The 13,693-nt window shown below is 41.8% G+C and overlaps 1 protein-coding gene across 1 annotated transcript; it reads right to left on the bottom strand.

The window, feature by feature from the left end:
• Positions 1-3,410: 3,410 nt before the first annotated feature.
• On the bottom strand, positions 3,411-8,898 carry KCNK18 (potassium channel, subfamily K, member 18). Its single transcript, XM_009581432.1, has 3 exons — positions 8,682-8,898; positions 7,426-7,572; positions 3,411-4,222 (listed from the first exon to the last, which is right to left on the bottom strand). Exons 1-3 carry the CDS (start codon positions 8,896-8,898, stop codon positions 3,411-3,413), a joined length of 1,176 nt encoding a protein of 391 aa, XP_009579727.1.
• Between the last annotated feature and the right edge of the window lie 4,795 nt (positions 8,899-13,693).

Genomic DNA, 13,693 nt, shown 5'->3' with positions numbered 1-13,693 from the left:
TTTCCCCATCAGTCACGTCTTTCCTGATAGAAGAGTTCTTCCATGGAGCCCTTCATGGCTAATCCACCATCTCATGTAACACGTGATGGAAAAAGTTATGAAAAGCAGTATTTTGTACTGCATTGATGCAAACAAAGCTGATTTCCGTGTCAATTTTGTTGAATAAAAACTTCTGGGGGCAGAGACTGTGAATTCTTCTAGGATTTAGACCATGATAAGAGCAGTCAACTCATAAATACTTATGCCTGGGGCTCACTAAAAGAGCACTACCCACTACTTCATTTCATTTTCATTAACTCTGTTGCTGTATTTACTGAGCTACGTTCAGATCCTGTTGTACAGACCGAACCGCTGCTATCACTGTCAGCGCAAGGCTGCTCCGTACTTCTCTGTCATCTGGGAAATTGTCTTCCAACTTTGATAGTAAGAACATTAGGGCCAGATATTCCTGGTTGTGTGGGAGCAATGTTTCAGTGCACCTGAGAAAACACAAATACCTTTTTATCCCTGACATTTGGGTGTATGGCCAGCTCTCCACCCTCCTTTGGGTCCACAACACAAGACAAATGACCGTGTTGTATTTTCTGCAGGCTGTTGTGTTGCCTAAATCACATTTTTTCATTTTTTTGTGATATGCTTTGCAGAATCAGAGTGTGCTGGTTTATCTACTTTGGACACAAATGTGAAACTAAATATCTCTTCAGAAATCAGATTTACTGAATATTTTGTTAACTATATAACAATCTGTTTCGATGCATTACAAGCACTGAAATCAGGTCAGACCAAGACCGTGCAGACCAGTATTCTGTCTCTGAGAGATATTGGGTTGCAAAGGAAGAACACAAGGACAGGAAAGTCTGTAGAGATGCTTCCTCCTCATCTGCCAATCTGGGACTCAGTGATTATTGAGCCAGAAGTGCTATCTTTGTATTTAATTGTTTTTCAAGTTTTTTTTTCATGATTTTGTCCCATTTCGCATTGATCTAACGTGAACTTTTAATCGCCACATCCTCCCATGCCAAGGAGTATCTACAGCATAATTATGTGTTCTATGAAGTACCATTTTCTCTTCTTTTTGTTTCTTTTCTTAAACCTGCCACATGCTAGTTTCATTTGGCAGCCCTAGTTCTCATAATGAAAGATGTTTAACAATCATTCCATCATTCCTTATATTCCTCCTCCGTGCCCTCATAAAGTTACACATCTCTCCTTTAGTTTCTCACCTCTTTCCAGATTAGAGAGCTACTCTACATGTCTCAGATGGAAGTTGTTCCCTATCTTTGCTCATCCTTTTCCCTGGCCTATAAACTTTTTCCAATTTTACATATCCTTTGGGAGGTGAAGGGCCAGAACTGTGCATTGTATTCAAGAGGCAGGTGCACTGTCATTTTATAGAGGGTCATGGTGATGTGATTTATTCTCTCTCCTTCCATAAAATACATTTTTATCCCCCATAACTGACGGGTTCTATATGAAGGAAAGCTGTTTACTGCTATCCCTTGACCATAACTAGAATGATTTGGTGCAGAATCCTTACTGCAAGTCCAGCCAAAATTCCCTGACTAAGTCCATAAAGTAAATGTGAAGCTATCAAGGTACTACGTCAATGAGAAATCTGTGGGGAATGAATTCAGGATTAATCCCTCTGCATAAATGAGATCTCACTGATATGAGAGAAATTAGTCAAAAGATATAAAGACCAGTTCTTACTAATGCTGGCAGCGTTAGGCGTATCACAAGGAAAAACCCTGAGGAGCAGGAAGTGCAGTTCTCTGATCCAAAGCCCATTAAATCACCCATGTCTTTTCATTGATTTCCGAGAACTTTGGCACGGGTCCAACGTTCTACACTGATTTTAATCCAAAGACATAAAATAAAGTAATATGAGAGTCGTCAAACCAGAGAGACTTTGTATGTGAAGCCAAAGTCACGGCAAACATGAAAAAGTTAACCAGAGTTCCTTCCAGCTGCTGTATTCTTTATTGTTATTCTTATAAAGCACTTTTCTATGTATCATCATTCATTATATATTTTGCATATCATCAGTTATTAATAAGGACTGAATACACATTACCATGTACATGGAGTGTAACAGAGATATGATGCCATGTAAATATTCCGAAAATCTCAGCTTCCAATGGCAAATTCACTACGGAGAATAATGTACATTCTGTCATAATCAAGCATGCTGTAATACCTAGAGATCACATTCGGTGGGCATGCATATAATTTACAAGTTAAGAGGCAATTAATTACAGTCAGTGGTTTCTTTTATAAAGTGTGGTGGGTTTTTTTGACAGAAAAAATTATCTATCATTGACAACTCGATTCAGATTATGAATAATATAAGTAAAATCTTGAAGAAACAGCATTATTCACATATTAATGTGCTCCACAAGTATATAACTACAGGATCCTCACCACATCCCAGTAAAACAGGTAGGCTTTTGTTTCCATGAGTGGTTCAAGGAACTCCCAGAAGTCAAGTAGTCTGTGCAGAGTAAAACCTGGATTAGGAGCGAGGACTTCTGGGATCAGTGTCCCCAGACCATCATGCTTCTTTAACAGCAAAGAGACGGAGCTTCGTTCCACGGCTGCAGTCACCTTCGGGTTTGCTGCGTGCCTTCCCCCAGGTGGCCATCTCAAGAGCAGAGCTTGTCATAAGCACTTCTATGGCTGTCCACCATGAGACACATATCAACTCTGGGCACAGTACAAATGTGGAATAAATCATGATGGAAAAGGAGTGGTTTCAGCCCTGAAGAGATGAACAGTTTTCTGACCGATTTCTGGACAGGGAACAGAGAAAGAGGTGAAAATTTGGTGCCCTCCCTTCATTTTAAAATTCCTCTGGCCTGCACAGAGGTGCAATGTTTGCAACACATGCGATCATGACGGAAGAGCAGCTGGGTTCATACTTCTTCTCCCCAGCTCTCTCTGATGATGAATCATGTTGCAGTAGCATGCTGTCACGGTTCAGTACCGACAGCCACAACCAAGCTGTCCCTGGCTGCAGACAAGGTAGCAGGACGAGACAGTGATCTGGGCCTTGCTTGGACAAGTGCTGAAAAAAAAATCCTAAATTGGCTTGCTGTGGGAGAAGGGACAGAAAGGCTGCTGAAAGTCAGAGCTTCGCAGAAGATGCTAGGGAGCACTGGCAGGGAGAGCCTTCTGCTTTTTCATCGTGCATCATCTTCTTTTATTATTTAGGAGATGGGACCCTGTTGGAAAGTACTCCCCGGAGATGCCTTCACCAAGTGTCTTCTGAGGTATTCAGCCATTTTACAGTAGATTCTCATAGGAAATCAGAATAAAATACGCCTCCTGCCAGCTCAAGACAGAAATGCACAGGAACAGTTTCATCTCATTGCAGTGGCCAATGCTTACAAGTGAAGGAGAAATGAGTGCTCTTATTTTGGATATACCTTCTTTGATGGCATCTTTTTCTCCCCACAAAATGAAATCAGCTTTTTATACAAACCAATTAAGCGGTCTTGGCCCAGCTTAAAAGCAATGAAGACAATTTCCATGCCAATAATAATATAGAGGGAAAAAAACAAGAAAAACTTGGGATGTTCCAGTTGTGTATCTCCAAATCCAATAGTTGTCAAGGTGATAAAGCAGAAATAAAAGGCTTCCTGAAAATCCAACCTGGTTTCCCACTTTGGAAGAATAGCAGCTGCACAGGAGATGTACACAAAGATAACCAGCACCATTAATACAATGGGCACATCTAATTTTTCTAACTGTTTCCCTATTTTGTCAAAATTCTCGATTACTCTGGACATTGTCTTTCCCCTGGCTAGTTCGGGACATGAACTCCATCTCTCAATGCTTTTATTTCTTGCTGGGTTTGTGTGTTCGTTTTCTCTGGCGATTAACATTTCAAAAATTTCGGCATTGCGATATTTGATCGGCTTCCTTTTAACACCAGGCTGACTTTTCAGCACTTCCATAATAGTCAAGGGCTCATTGATGACTACTTTAGACTGTGCTCTGGATTTCAGTTCATCCCCTTTGTTACATGTGGATCCGGAACAGAGTTTAGAGGCTAGAATTTTTGACTGTAGTTTTCTGAATTCATTGTAAGACTTGGATAAGACAGTCGCAAGGATGTCTCCCATGTCTGTCAGGACCAAGAACATCAGAGGGATGCCAAATAAAGCATACAACATACAGAGATATTTTCCAATCCGTGTCACAGGATAGGTATTACCATAACCTTGAACAAAAACAAAAAGAGGAAGAGAAGGGAAAGGGAGAAAGAGAGAACATTGTGATTTATTAGGTATTCACGTCCTCTGAGATTTTTATTGCTGTCAATTTTAAAAGTCAATTTTTAGCCCAGAGCATACTGTTCTTTTTGGCTTTGCTTTGAAGCTATTAAAATTTCTGAGTCTCAAATGCTGGTTATTAATGCAGGCATCCTACGTCTTCAAGTGCTTGGAGGTTTGGAGTTTGCCAGTTCTGTCGAATTAACTCTTCCTACCTTATCTGCACCTTCTCAGCTGTTTGACAGCTGCCTGGCAGCGAGAGGCCATTTAGGGAGGAGAAACAAAAGGTTTGGGCCAGCCCAAGACCAGTGTGCAGCCTCTGTCCTGCTGGAGACTGTTATCAGGAAGATTTCCTGACCTGGGAATCTGGGTTAAGAAGGATCCAAAAGGCAATTCAGCAAGAGAGGTCTTGGGCCCATGGGTCCCTCCGCAGGGAAGTCGAGCTGAGGGCTGAGCTGAGAGAGACGACAGCCGATGCTGGGGGAAGCTAATGGACTGTGCGTGAGGAGCTGGGGGATCATCTCCTGGCCAGCCTCCAGGATCTCACAGTACGACTGAATGATTTCTGGGCACGAAACTCCCTGAGCTCTGGGAAGATTCAGATCTGGATGATTGTCTGAATTTTGAAACTGGGACAGCACTATGAATCAGATTGGGACAATGAGACCCATGCCTCAAACTTCATTTCTTTGCCAAAACTATGTGTGACGAATGGTAAGCTAATAACAGAATTTGAAATTGTCCCTAATTCATCAGCTCTAGCTGTAATGGCATATGTTGTATTGACATTATGTTTGTACTGACTTCATAGTTTTCAGAGTCTCTTAAATGTACTCAGAAAAACAAAGGATCAAGTGAGGAAGCATATGTTTATCACATGAGGAAATGTGTGTTTATTCTAGAGTACTAAAGCTTACAAATATCAATTACAACAAATAGGGAAGTACTACCAGACACACAGCCTTTATGATACATAAAATGGTAGCAGAAGATATGCCCTTTCCCTAAATTCAATTTGTGTATTTATAGTTCCTTCCTCTAACATACTGGATATGAAACTTAAATTGTAAGTTAGTCCTTTTCCATTACAGTGAGAAAAAACATCAGTATTATATTAATTGTATTAAATTTTAACAACCATTTTTCTTCTCATCCTCCAAAAAGAAGTAAAGCATTTCTTCTCTCCCTTCAAATACATTGTTCTTTTGTAGATGATCTTCCAGGCCAGGCACTTAGCCTGTAAGATTATTAGCTCATATGCTGAGGTATGGTTTCCTTCAATTTCTTCGTCCATTCAGGCTTGTTTTCACTAATGGCTGCCGGAGCCTTTGGTCTGAATCCAACCTTGGCCCCTCCTTTGCTGTGAGGCACTGAAAACCTGTTCTCTGTCACTCTGTTCCCCACTGGCTAACTGGGAATGCTAATCCTTACTGCTGAAGCAATTGGGGAAGACTAATTATGGTAGTTATTGTACAGAGTAATTTTTTTTTTTCTCAATTTCCATGCATTAAAATACCTAGTGCAGTTTGAAGGGTTAAAACTAATCTTGAGCTTCAATTTAGCTATCCAGAAATCTAGCCTAGCTGAGCCACTAGGCAACCTCCGCAGGCAGAGAAGAGACAGCAGTTCAGACCACTGATCTTCAGACTAGATGCCTCGCTTCTCCTAGATGATTAAAGGTAGCTAAGCTGACTCTAACCTGAAGTGATTTATCAGTTCCTAATACTGCAAATAACAAACCCACAGCAATGGAAATAGCCACCTATTAGCAACAAATATTCCAGGCTTCCTACTGATCCCAAAACTCAGCTCAGAGCCTGAGGAAGCTGTGTTAATGCTCAGCGCTATGAAGGCCAAAAATAATGGCAGTTTAGAAACAAATATGTTGGCTCAGTGTGTATGGGGGCATTTGTAAAGTCCCATGTTAATGGAGATGGGTAAATATACCCAGGCAAGAAGTTTTCAACAATATAGTTTTTCATCAGTTTGCTGAAGTCAAAGCTTTCTGATAAAACATCTTCTTTCAAATGTTCCTAGCTGTGGTGTTTGTACTAGGAAATATTCACTGGGGTGAGGATTCAGGTCTGCATCTCCAGTATGTGTCTCTGACAACCTAGATGATTGTCTTCAAGCTCAGGGGCTTCAAGAAGCTGAGTTGAACAGTCATCTAAGACATCAGAGTCTGAGGTGCATCTCTGCTGCAACTTAGAAAGCACGCAAGGGTCTCCTCCGTGCTCCAAGTGAATATATTAACTCTCACACTATTCCTTGTATAGGATAAGCTCTTTTTTAAGGTTCAGTTTTTCTTTTGCATTAAGATGCATACCCATGCTGGGATCTTGAATATATCCTAATGCAGTGGAGAAATGTCTTTGCAATTTGATACGATGCCGTGGGACTATTTCCCATCCAGCTTTGATTCTGACAAATTCAGATAGTCAGTGTCTGTGCTTGCCAGCATTTGAGAAAGATTAGCAAAGGGATAAAAGTAACTTTGGGAATGAGCATGAGGAGTTGTATTTAGCAATGCAGAGGGAGCCAAAACCAGAGCAGATATTTCTATTTGATCTAGGTCCTCCTTTGAAATATGAAGTCAGAATGAAAGATTTCAGAGGTGTGACTTAAACATTGCTGTGTGCTGTTAACCCAGAGAAGTGTGAACAACAACAGCATGGTTAATTACGGAGCCATAGATTTACAAAGTGGGGTTAGACATAAATAACAGAGAAGCAATTGAAAAACAATATATGCATAATGAATTAGCTCTTCCAGTGAAGAAAACATTACCCAACATAACACGCAATAGGAGGAAGGATAAGGTTTGACTGAAAATTTGATCTTTCTTTTTACTTTAATATAATAGTTTTCTGTACATGTCATCTATGAGTACATGTTACAGTATGCATGTAATGGTGCAGCTAATTAGTGTGTACCATCACTAGTTACTAAATTCTGATTTGTTTCTGTGACTCAGCTACCTCTCTGCAATCGGTGTTTGCGGAACCCCTTGCAGACTCGTCGTCAATACTCAGGAGAAAAATTCAAGGAGGTTTGGGTTTGTTTTTTTTTTTTAATTCCCTGGAAGAAATACATTAGAGAAAGCAGCAATAGCAATAGGTTCTTCAGGGGGTTACTTTACCTCTGAACTTACCCACAGTTGTGAATACTGTGCAGCAGAAAAAGAGAGACCCAAAGAAAGTCCATATATCTTTTGGATTGACAAACCAGTCTCGTTCAGCTGCGTTGAGCAGTGCATGGATTTTTTCCTTAAATATCTCCTCATTTTCTGTCATGTTATCTGTTACAGTAACAACAGGAGATACGGTGAGTGTTTGCAGACCACCACTCAGGGAGCAGCCAGCCTGTTATTCCAGTGAACTTTACTCCAGCTGAGAATTTGCTCGTACTCTTTTAGAACATAAAAATATTCACCTAACCCTCCCCTTTCCCCTCCCCGAAAAAATCAGAGGGGTCCACTGGCTTCAGTGAATAAGGAAACAAGGAACAAATAAACAAGCTATGCTCCAACAAAGTCGAAATATGACACAAAAATAAGCGTACAGAAGCAGGGCAGGAAGATTGAATATTCAGCTTCCAGCCTGAATGTCCTGTTTCATTTTGGACTCCCCAGGAGATTAGGCTTCTTTTGACCCAAGGACACTAGAAATGTGGGGTCGTCGGTACGTGACCGATGTGAACCACTCGGGTGGCACTGCCCAGCACCCTGCTGTGACTCTCAGAGCCTGCACCCCTGGTTCCTCCTCCCCGTGGCTAAGGTCTGCTTGAAAGGACATTATCTACAGGGATGCTTGCCCCAAACAGGTCATAGTGTCAGCACAGCTACCTGAGTGAAAGTCCGAGCCCATGTACAAGCCCCAGCACAGATCCAGGAGGAGTTCTACCCCTTCTCCTCCCCTCTATCCCCTCCAGCAGCACCACCGGATCCGGGGCGCAGCACTGCACCTGCATCCATCCGAGCATCCCATCGCCAGAGGGCTGGTAGGGGAGCTCAGAGCTGGGAAGAGGGAGCTGGAAGAGACTTTCTGAGACAGAGGATTCAGTCCCCAGCAATCCGAGGGAAATACCATGGGAATCTCAACTGCCCTTTAAGGAGCTTAGGTAACTTAGCTCCTTAGGTAACTTAGGCAAAAGGGAGAACACAGGCACCTCAGGAAAAGTCTTTTCAGGCAGGAACACAGGAGCCAGGGAAGCTTACAGTCAAAAATCACAGCTAAGGAAGACAAGCAAACAACAGCAGTCATTAGCTAGGCAGAGGGAAAATCCTGTTTGCAGGTTCAGCTGTTAGTATTTTGAAGAATGTCTTCAAAAGCCCAAAATCTCATTCAAAAAGCAAAAGAATGAGTAACCCTCTGTACAGTTAAGTCATTTTGAAATTCCAGTACATACCTGATAGATTTCTGGAGATGTACCACAGATTCTGCAGAAATTTTCTATATTCTTCACTTAAATTGACCTTCCGGTTACCTTCAATGTGGGAAAACATGAGAGCCCCAAGAAAAGCATAGATCACAAGAGACAGAATGAAGCAGGCATGAGGAAACACTGCCCAAAATATTTTTTTACATGCCCTTTTACCTCGCAGAGGCTGTGATGTTGATGCCATCCTAAGCTCGCTTTTTTTTTTTTTTTTAAATTTTGTGGAGAAGACACAGCTTTTAGAAACAAGGATGAGGTTGTAAAAGCTTTTCCATCCCAGAAAAGCTTCTCCTGTGAAAACAAGGATTGTTCTGCCTCAGGCTTTCAGATCACATGTCTTTATAAGTGAAGATTGCACTACAGTCCCAATGGGAAAGGAGCACAACTAATCAAGCCTTGAAATATTTCTCAGTTGACGATACACCACTCTATCCCCGAATTACTATTGATCAGCCAGCGCTGTAGTGCGCACAGATCACCAGCTTCTGTGGGTTTCCTTTGGAGCCAACTCATGTTTAAAGTTCCTTGTTCTGAACTACAGTTTCCCATTGATACAGTAGAAACATTTCCAACTCCCAGGAGGGAAAATGCACACTGTAAGGGATGGATTTCTTTAAAGATTTCTCCCAGAAATGAACAGGGAAATTTAAAATTAGTCAAAAGAAGGGATTGGTACTAATTGTTGTCACCTCTGGGCAGGCTGTAGAACAATTAATTTCTCTTTCAGATGGCTTAAAGAATATCTCTCTCTGTACCATGTAATCTTTGTAGGAGGGTTCTTTTGAATTTTCAAGGATTTTTCTGAAAAAAGAGCCAATAAGGTTTTGCACAGTTCTCACTTGATTAAAATCTTCCTATTAATTGAAACTCCCACTGACCTTAGTAAGTAAAGAACTGCAGGACTCAGTTCAAGGTCAGTGATCTTTGCGAACTATACCCGACTTTAAAAAGCAAACCTGTCTTTTCATCCATCACTCTAAAACACTTAAAGCAATGAGCAGTATCGCTGCCCTTTACAATGTTAGTAGAGGTAGTAAGGGGAGTTGGACTTTACAGAAAGAGGTGTTAAATATTTCATCTCTAGGAGTCTTTCATTAAAAATTGAAACAGCCTTGTGCAGCCAAGACCTACTGAGCTGTATACAAGCAACATGTCCATACTGCAAAGAAATCCTACATGGTTACAGTGATTTCTTCTAGGTCAAACTCTCAGCAAATTGGATCGCAAGATATTATATGCTCATCAAGATGGAAGCCTCCACTATAGAAAAGAGGCTTTCAGGGCTAAGGTAAAAATAAGCCTGTGTGCTTTCTGGTTACTTTTCTGGTTATCTGCCTCATTGACTCAGTCTTGATTTTTGACAACAGATTTATAAATCCTCTTATTGCAGTCAATCTCTTTTTTTTTTTTTTCCCATTGACCTGAAACACAGGGTTGAAAACTGCTAATGTTTATAATTAATCAAAAGCAACAGAACTTCCTTAGAGGTTGTACTTGGAGATAATGTACTTAGGTTTGGTGTCCTTACCAGAGGAGCAAGGGACATGGAGAAGTCAAAGGGGCAGGTGGAAGAGCGAAGTGGCTGTAGGCAGTGGGGTGCTCCATGCTGGAAGCACAACGCTGGCTTCTCTTGGAGAGTTTTGTAGAGAGCGGGTACCAGTGTTATATAAATTGATAGAGTTTACTTGGATTTCTAAAGAAGTCCTGACAAAGTCCCTCTCCAAAGGTTTTTAAGGGAATTAAACAGCTACGGCATAAGAAAGAAAGTCTTCACAGGAAGAAATTAATGGTTAATAGAGAGGAACAGAGGGCAGGAGTAAAAGGCAGAGGGAGATCGCTGGTGGAGTTCTGCGTGGGTCTGTGCTGGAGTTCTGCTGTTCCACACATTCATAAATGACCTGGAAAGAGGGTAAACAGGGGGATGGCAATGTTTGCTGATGGCATGAAGTTGTTGAGAGCAGCGAGACTGAGGGAAGATTGGAATTGTAGGAGGACCTGAGGATTCCTAGCAATGAAATGGCAGATAAAAGCAATGTAGATATGTGTAAAATGGGATGAACAATCCTAACTTCACGTACAAAGTGATGGGCTCTGGGCTGACACTCAGCAGCAAGATCTGGGGGGGCTACAACGTAGCAGTACCACAAACACATCAGCCCAACAACTGATCGTGGTGAAAAGGCAAAGTATATGTTGGGAATTATGAGTTAAAAATAGAGACTAAAACAGTGGACATCTCTATGCTACTGTACCAATGCATGGTTTGCACATACCTGGAGGAGTCAATGTGGTTCTGGTACCCTGCTCTCAGATACCACATATTAAAAGTGGGAAAATTTGAAACAGCAAGGATGACTGAAGGTCAGACAAGGAATGACTGAGTAGTGCCTTTGGCCAGGGGAAAAAAAAATAACTGAGGGAGTATATAACAGCAGTCTTCGAACTCATGGGTGGTCTGGAGAGGGCAGACAACTGTTCGTAGTCTCTTCTGGGACCAGAATTGGGGACCATCAAATGAAGCAAGTAGAAACCTGCTTCAAAACTGATAAAACAGGATGGTTTCTCACGTAGCTGGAAAATTCTTTGCCAAAGGATGTTGGGTTTGCATATGTTGAAGAAGAGGTTGGAGAGATGTTTAGAACAATCATTAATACTGACTGCAAACCACACTGGGTTCAATAACCCCCTGAACTGAAAATAGTTTGCAGCTGGAAAAGTGAAACAAGGTACTGGGCCAAATGGGCCTTATGTCTGAGGCAGTATACTCACATTTACATTCTTCTAAAAAAGGTTTTCACTGCCCAGTATGGTAATTCTGACACAATTTGTCCTGTGGATTTTTTCATCTACATCTCAGTTATAAACCTCTTTCCTCCAAAGTGCTTTAAAATTTTCTCAGCCTCCTCCATGGTAGGACTGCAAAGTATTTAGCAATTCCCAGGAGCTTCTCAGACATTTGCAACATCAGGCTCTGAGCTTGTGACAATAAGAAAATTTAATAAAAATATATCCAGAAATGATTTTTACATTATTTGCTTAATCTAAACCATTTCCCACTATTGCTGTATTACATATTTGAACTCAGTTGCTTAAAAGCAAATCCCACTAACCACAAGTTATTCCAAATTGAGTTACTGGTACTTATATTGAGAGACATTTTTGCAATACGCATTTCCTATTCATGTTAATGGACAGCAAGCCTGCACTTTTCCTAACTTCCATTTCTTTGATTAGGGCAAATGTGAGTGAGTGCTCTGAAGGTGCTGCTTGAAAGGAAAGTTTGTGACCACAGCTGCAAGGTTTAATTATTCCAGTACAATTATACATATGTTAGAATTCCTACTTTATCTGATTTTCCTGGATTACAAAGGTTAAACCAAGAAGGTTACTGTTTGGGCAGTGAGATGTTTTTCAATAATCAGTAAAACTCTTCCTGCATCAAGTCATCTACCGTGTCATCAAAGACCTGCTGTGTTTACCTCCCTTCTATGAAACACTGTTGGATGCAGCATGCTGTACTGACAAATATTCAACAGTGTAACACCTTCTCCTTTTTTGAACAAACCCAAACTGACTTGAAGGATGACAAGTGCCTTATAAAAAAAATGGCAACGGACAAAATTGTTTGCTTTTATTTGCATCCGGCATTGAATCTGATGGGAATATTTTTTGGTAAAGGACTAAGACCCCAGCCTGGTAGTACTTCATGACAATGAGAATTAAAAACGTTCGGTTCAAGTATTAGATGTTCACAAGGATCGCAGAGGATTTGATCTATTGCTCTAGCGTATGCCCCCGGGAAAGTATTTCCAGAATGCGCTAATACACCTAAGCTCCCCAAGAAAATGAGTGTTTCTGTATAAAGGCGATATCAACCCCAAGCAAAAAAACCCCACCCCAAACCAACACAAAACAAGTAGCAGCAGTAGTTGTATTAAGAAAGCAATCTCAGGGCTGTGTAAACATTAGATTTGATGCCCAGACATAGACCCCTCCCTTGGTAAGGAAGGCTAGGGGGGTGTCAGTGGGGTTTCAGAACTAGTGTCCATGAGTACTTTCGAAGGACTCTCTCTACCTCCCACCCACCATGCTTACCCCTATCCCTCCCAACCCTCGGGCTCTTGAGACCTGTCCCGGTGGGATTTCAGCCCACAGCAGGGCCCAGAATGGGTGCTGCCCTAATCCCAGCCCCAACACAGAGACAGGACATTTGTGCAGAGCATATATATCCTGCCGGATGAGCGACATGTGCTTTTCAGGCACTCTGCAATTATTTTTCTCCTCCCTACCCCAACCATATTCCCCTGGAGTATGAGTTCCCCTGACACCTCCTGTTCTTCCCACTGTCCCCTTACACCTCACACTGCTGGGATGGAGAGAGAAATGCACTAATTGGCTGCGTAGGGTCTATTGGATACCCCAGGGGAAAGTTTAGTTTCCTTTGTATCCACCTTTAAAAGTCTCAGCTTTCGCTTGAGTCAAGTGCTTGAGCTTGTAACCTCTGAGAAAATTTGAGAGCACTCAGGACTAGCATCCTGACACTGCATATAATGCTAAGTGGATTCAAAGATGTCCAGGGCTCTCACCCTGAATAGGAGCATTTCCTATTTCATTCTTTGTTCACACCAAAGCCAAGCAAGTGGTCCCATCATTTCATTTATGAGAGGCAAACACTCTTCATATGCCCCAGGACCAGCCAAGGCTTCGGTGTTAGTCTCTGTTCCTCCTCTTTCTTTTAGTACTGGTGAAGTCACACAGCCAGAAAACACCTTTGATGGGAGGCTTTTTCACCTGGTGACTAAACAGCAGGACCAGCCTTCGTTCACGCGCAAGCTAACCAGCCACTTCTTCATCCCCTCTCCCCCACCCCCAAATCATTGCCTGGGTAGAAAGACTTCACTTGCCCCTCTTCTTTCAGTCCTTCCCCAAACCCGAGCAACCAGCAATAGTCTAGAAGGAGCAGAGCTGCCCCCTCAGGCACG

This window comes from Fulmarus glacialis, unplaced genomic scaffold, assembly GCF_000690835.1.
Source record: "Fulmarus glacialis isolate BGI_N327 unplaced genomic scaffold, ASM69083v1 scaffold270, whole genome shotgun sequence".
In the NCBI taxonomy this organism is placed as follows: domain Eukaryota; kingdom Metazoa; phylum Chordata; class Aves; order Procellariiformes; family Procellariidae; genus Fulmarus; species Fulmarus glacialis.
Note: the sequence above shows the minus strand (reverse complement) of the source record. Positions and strands in the feature narration are given on the sequence as shown.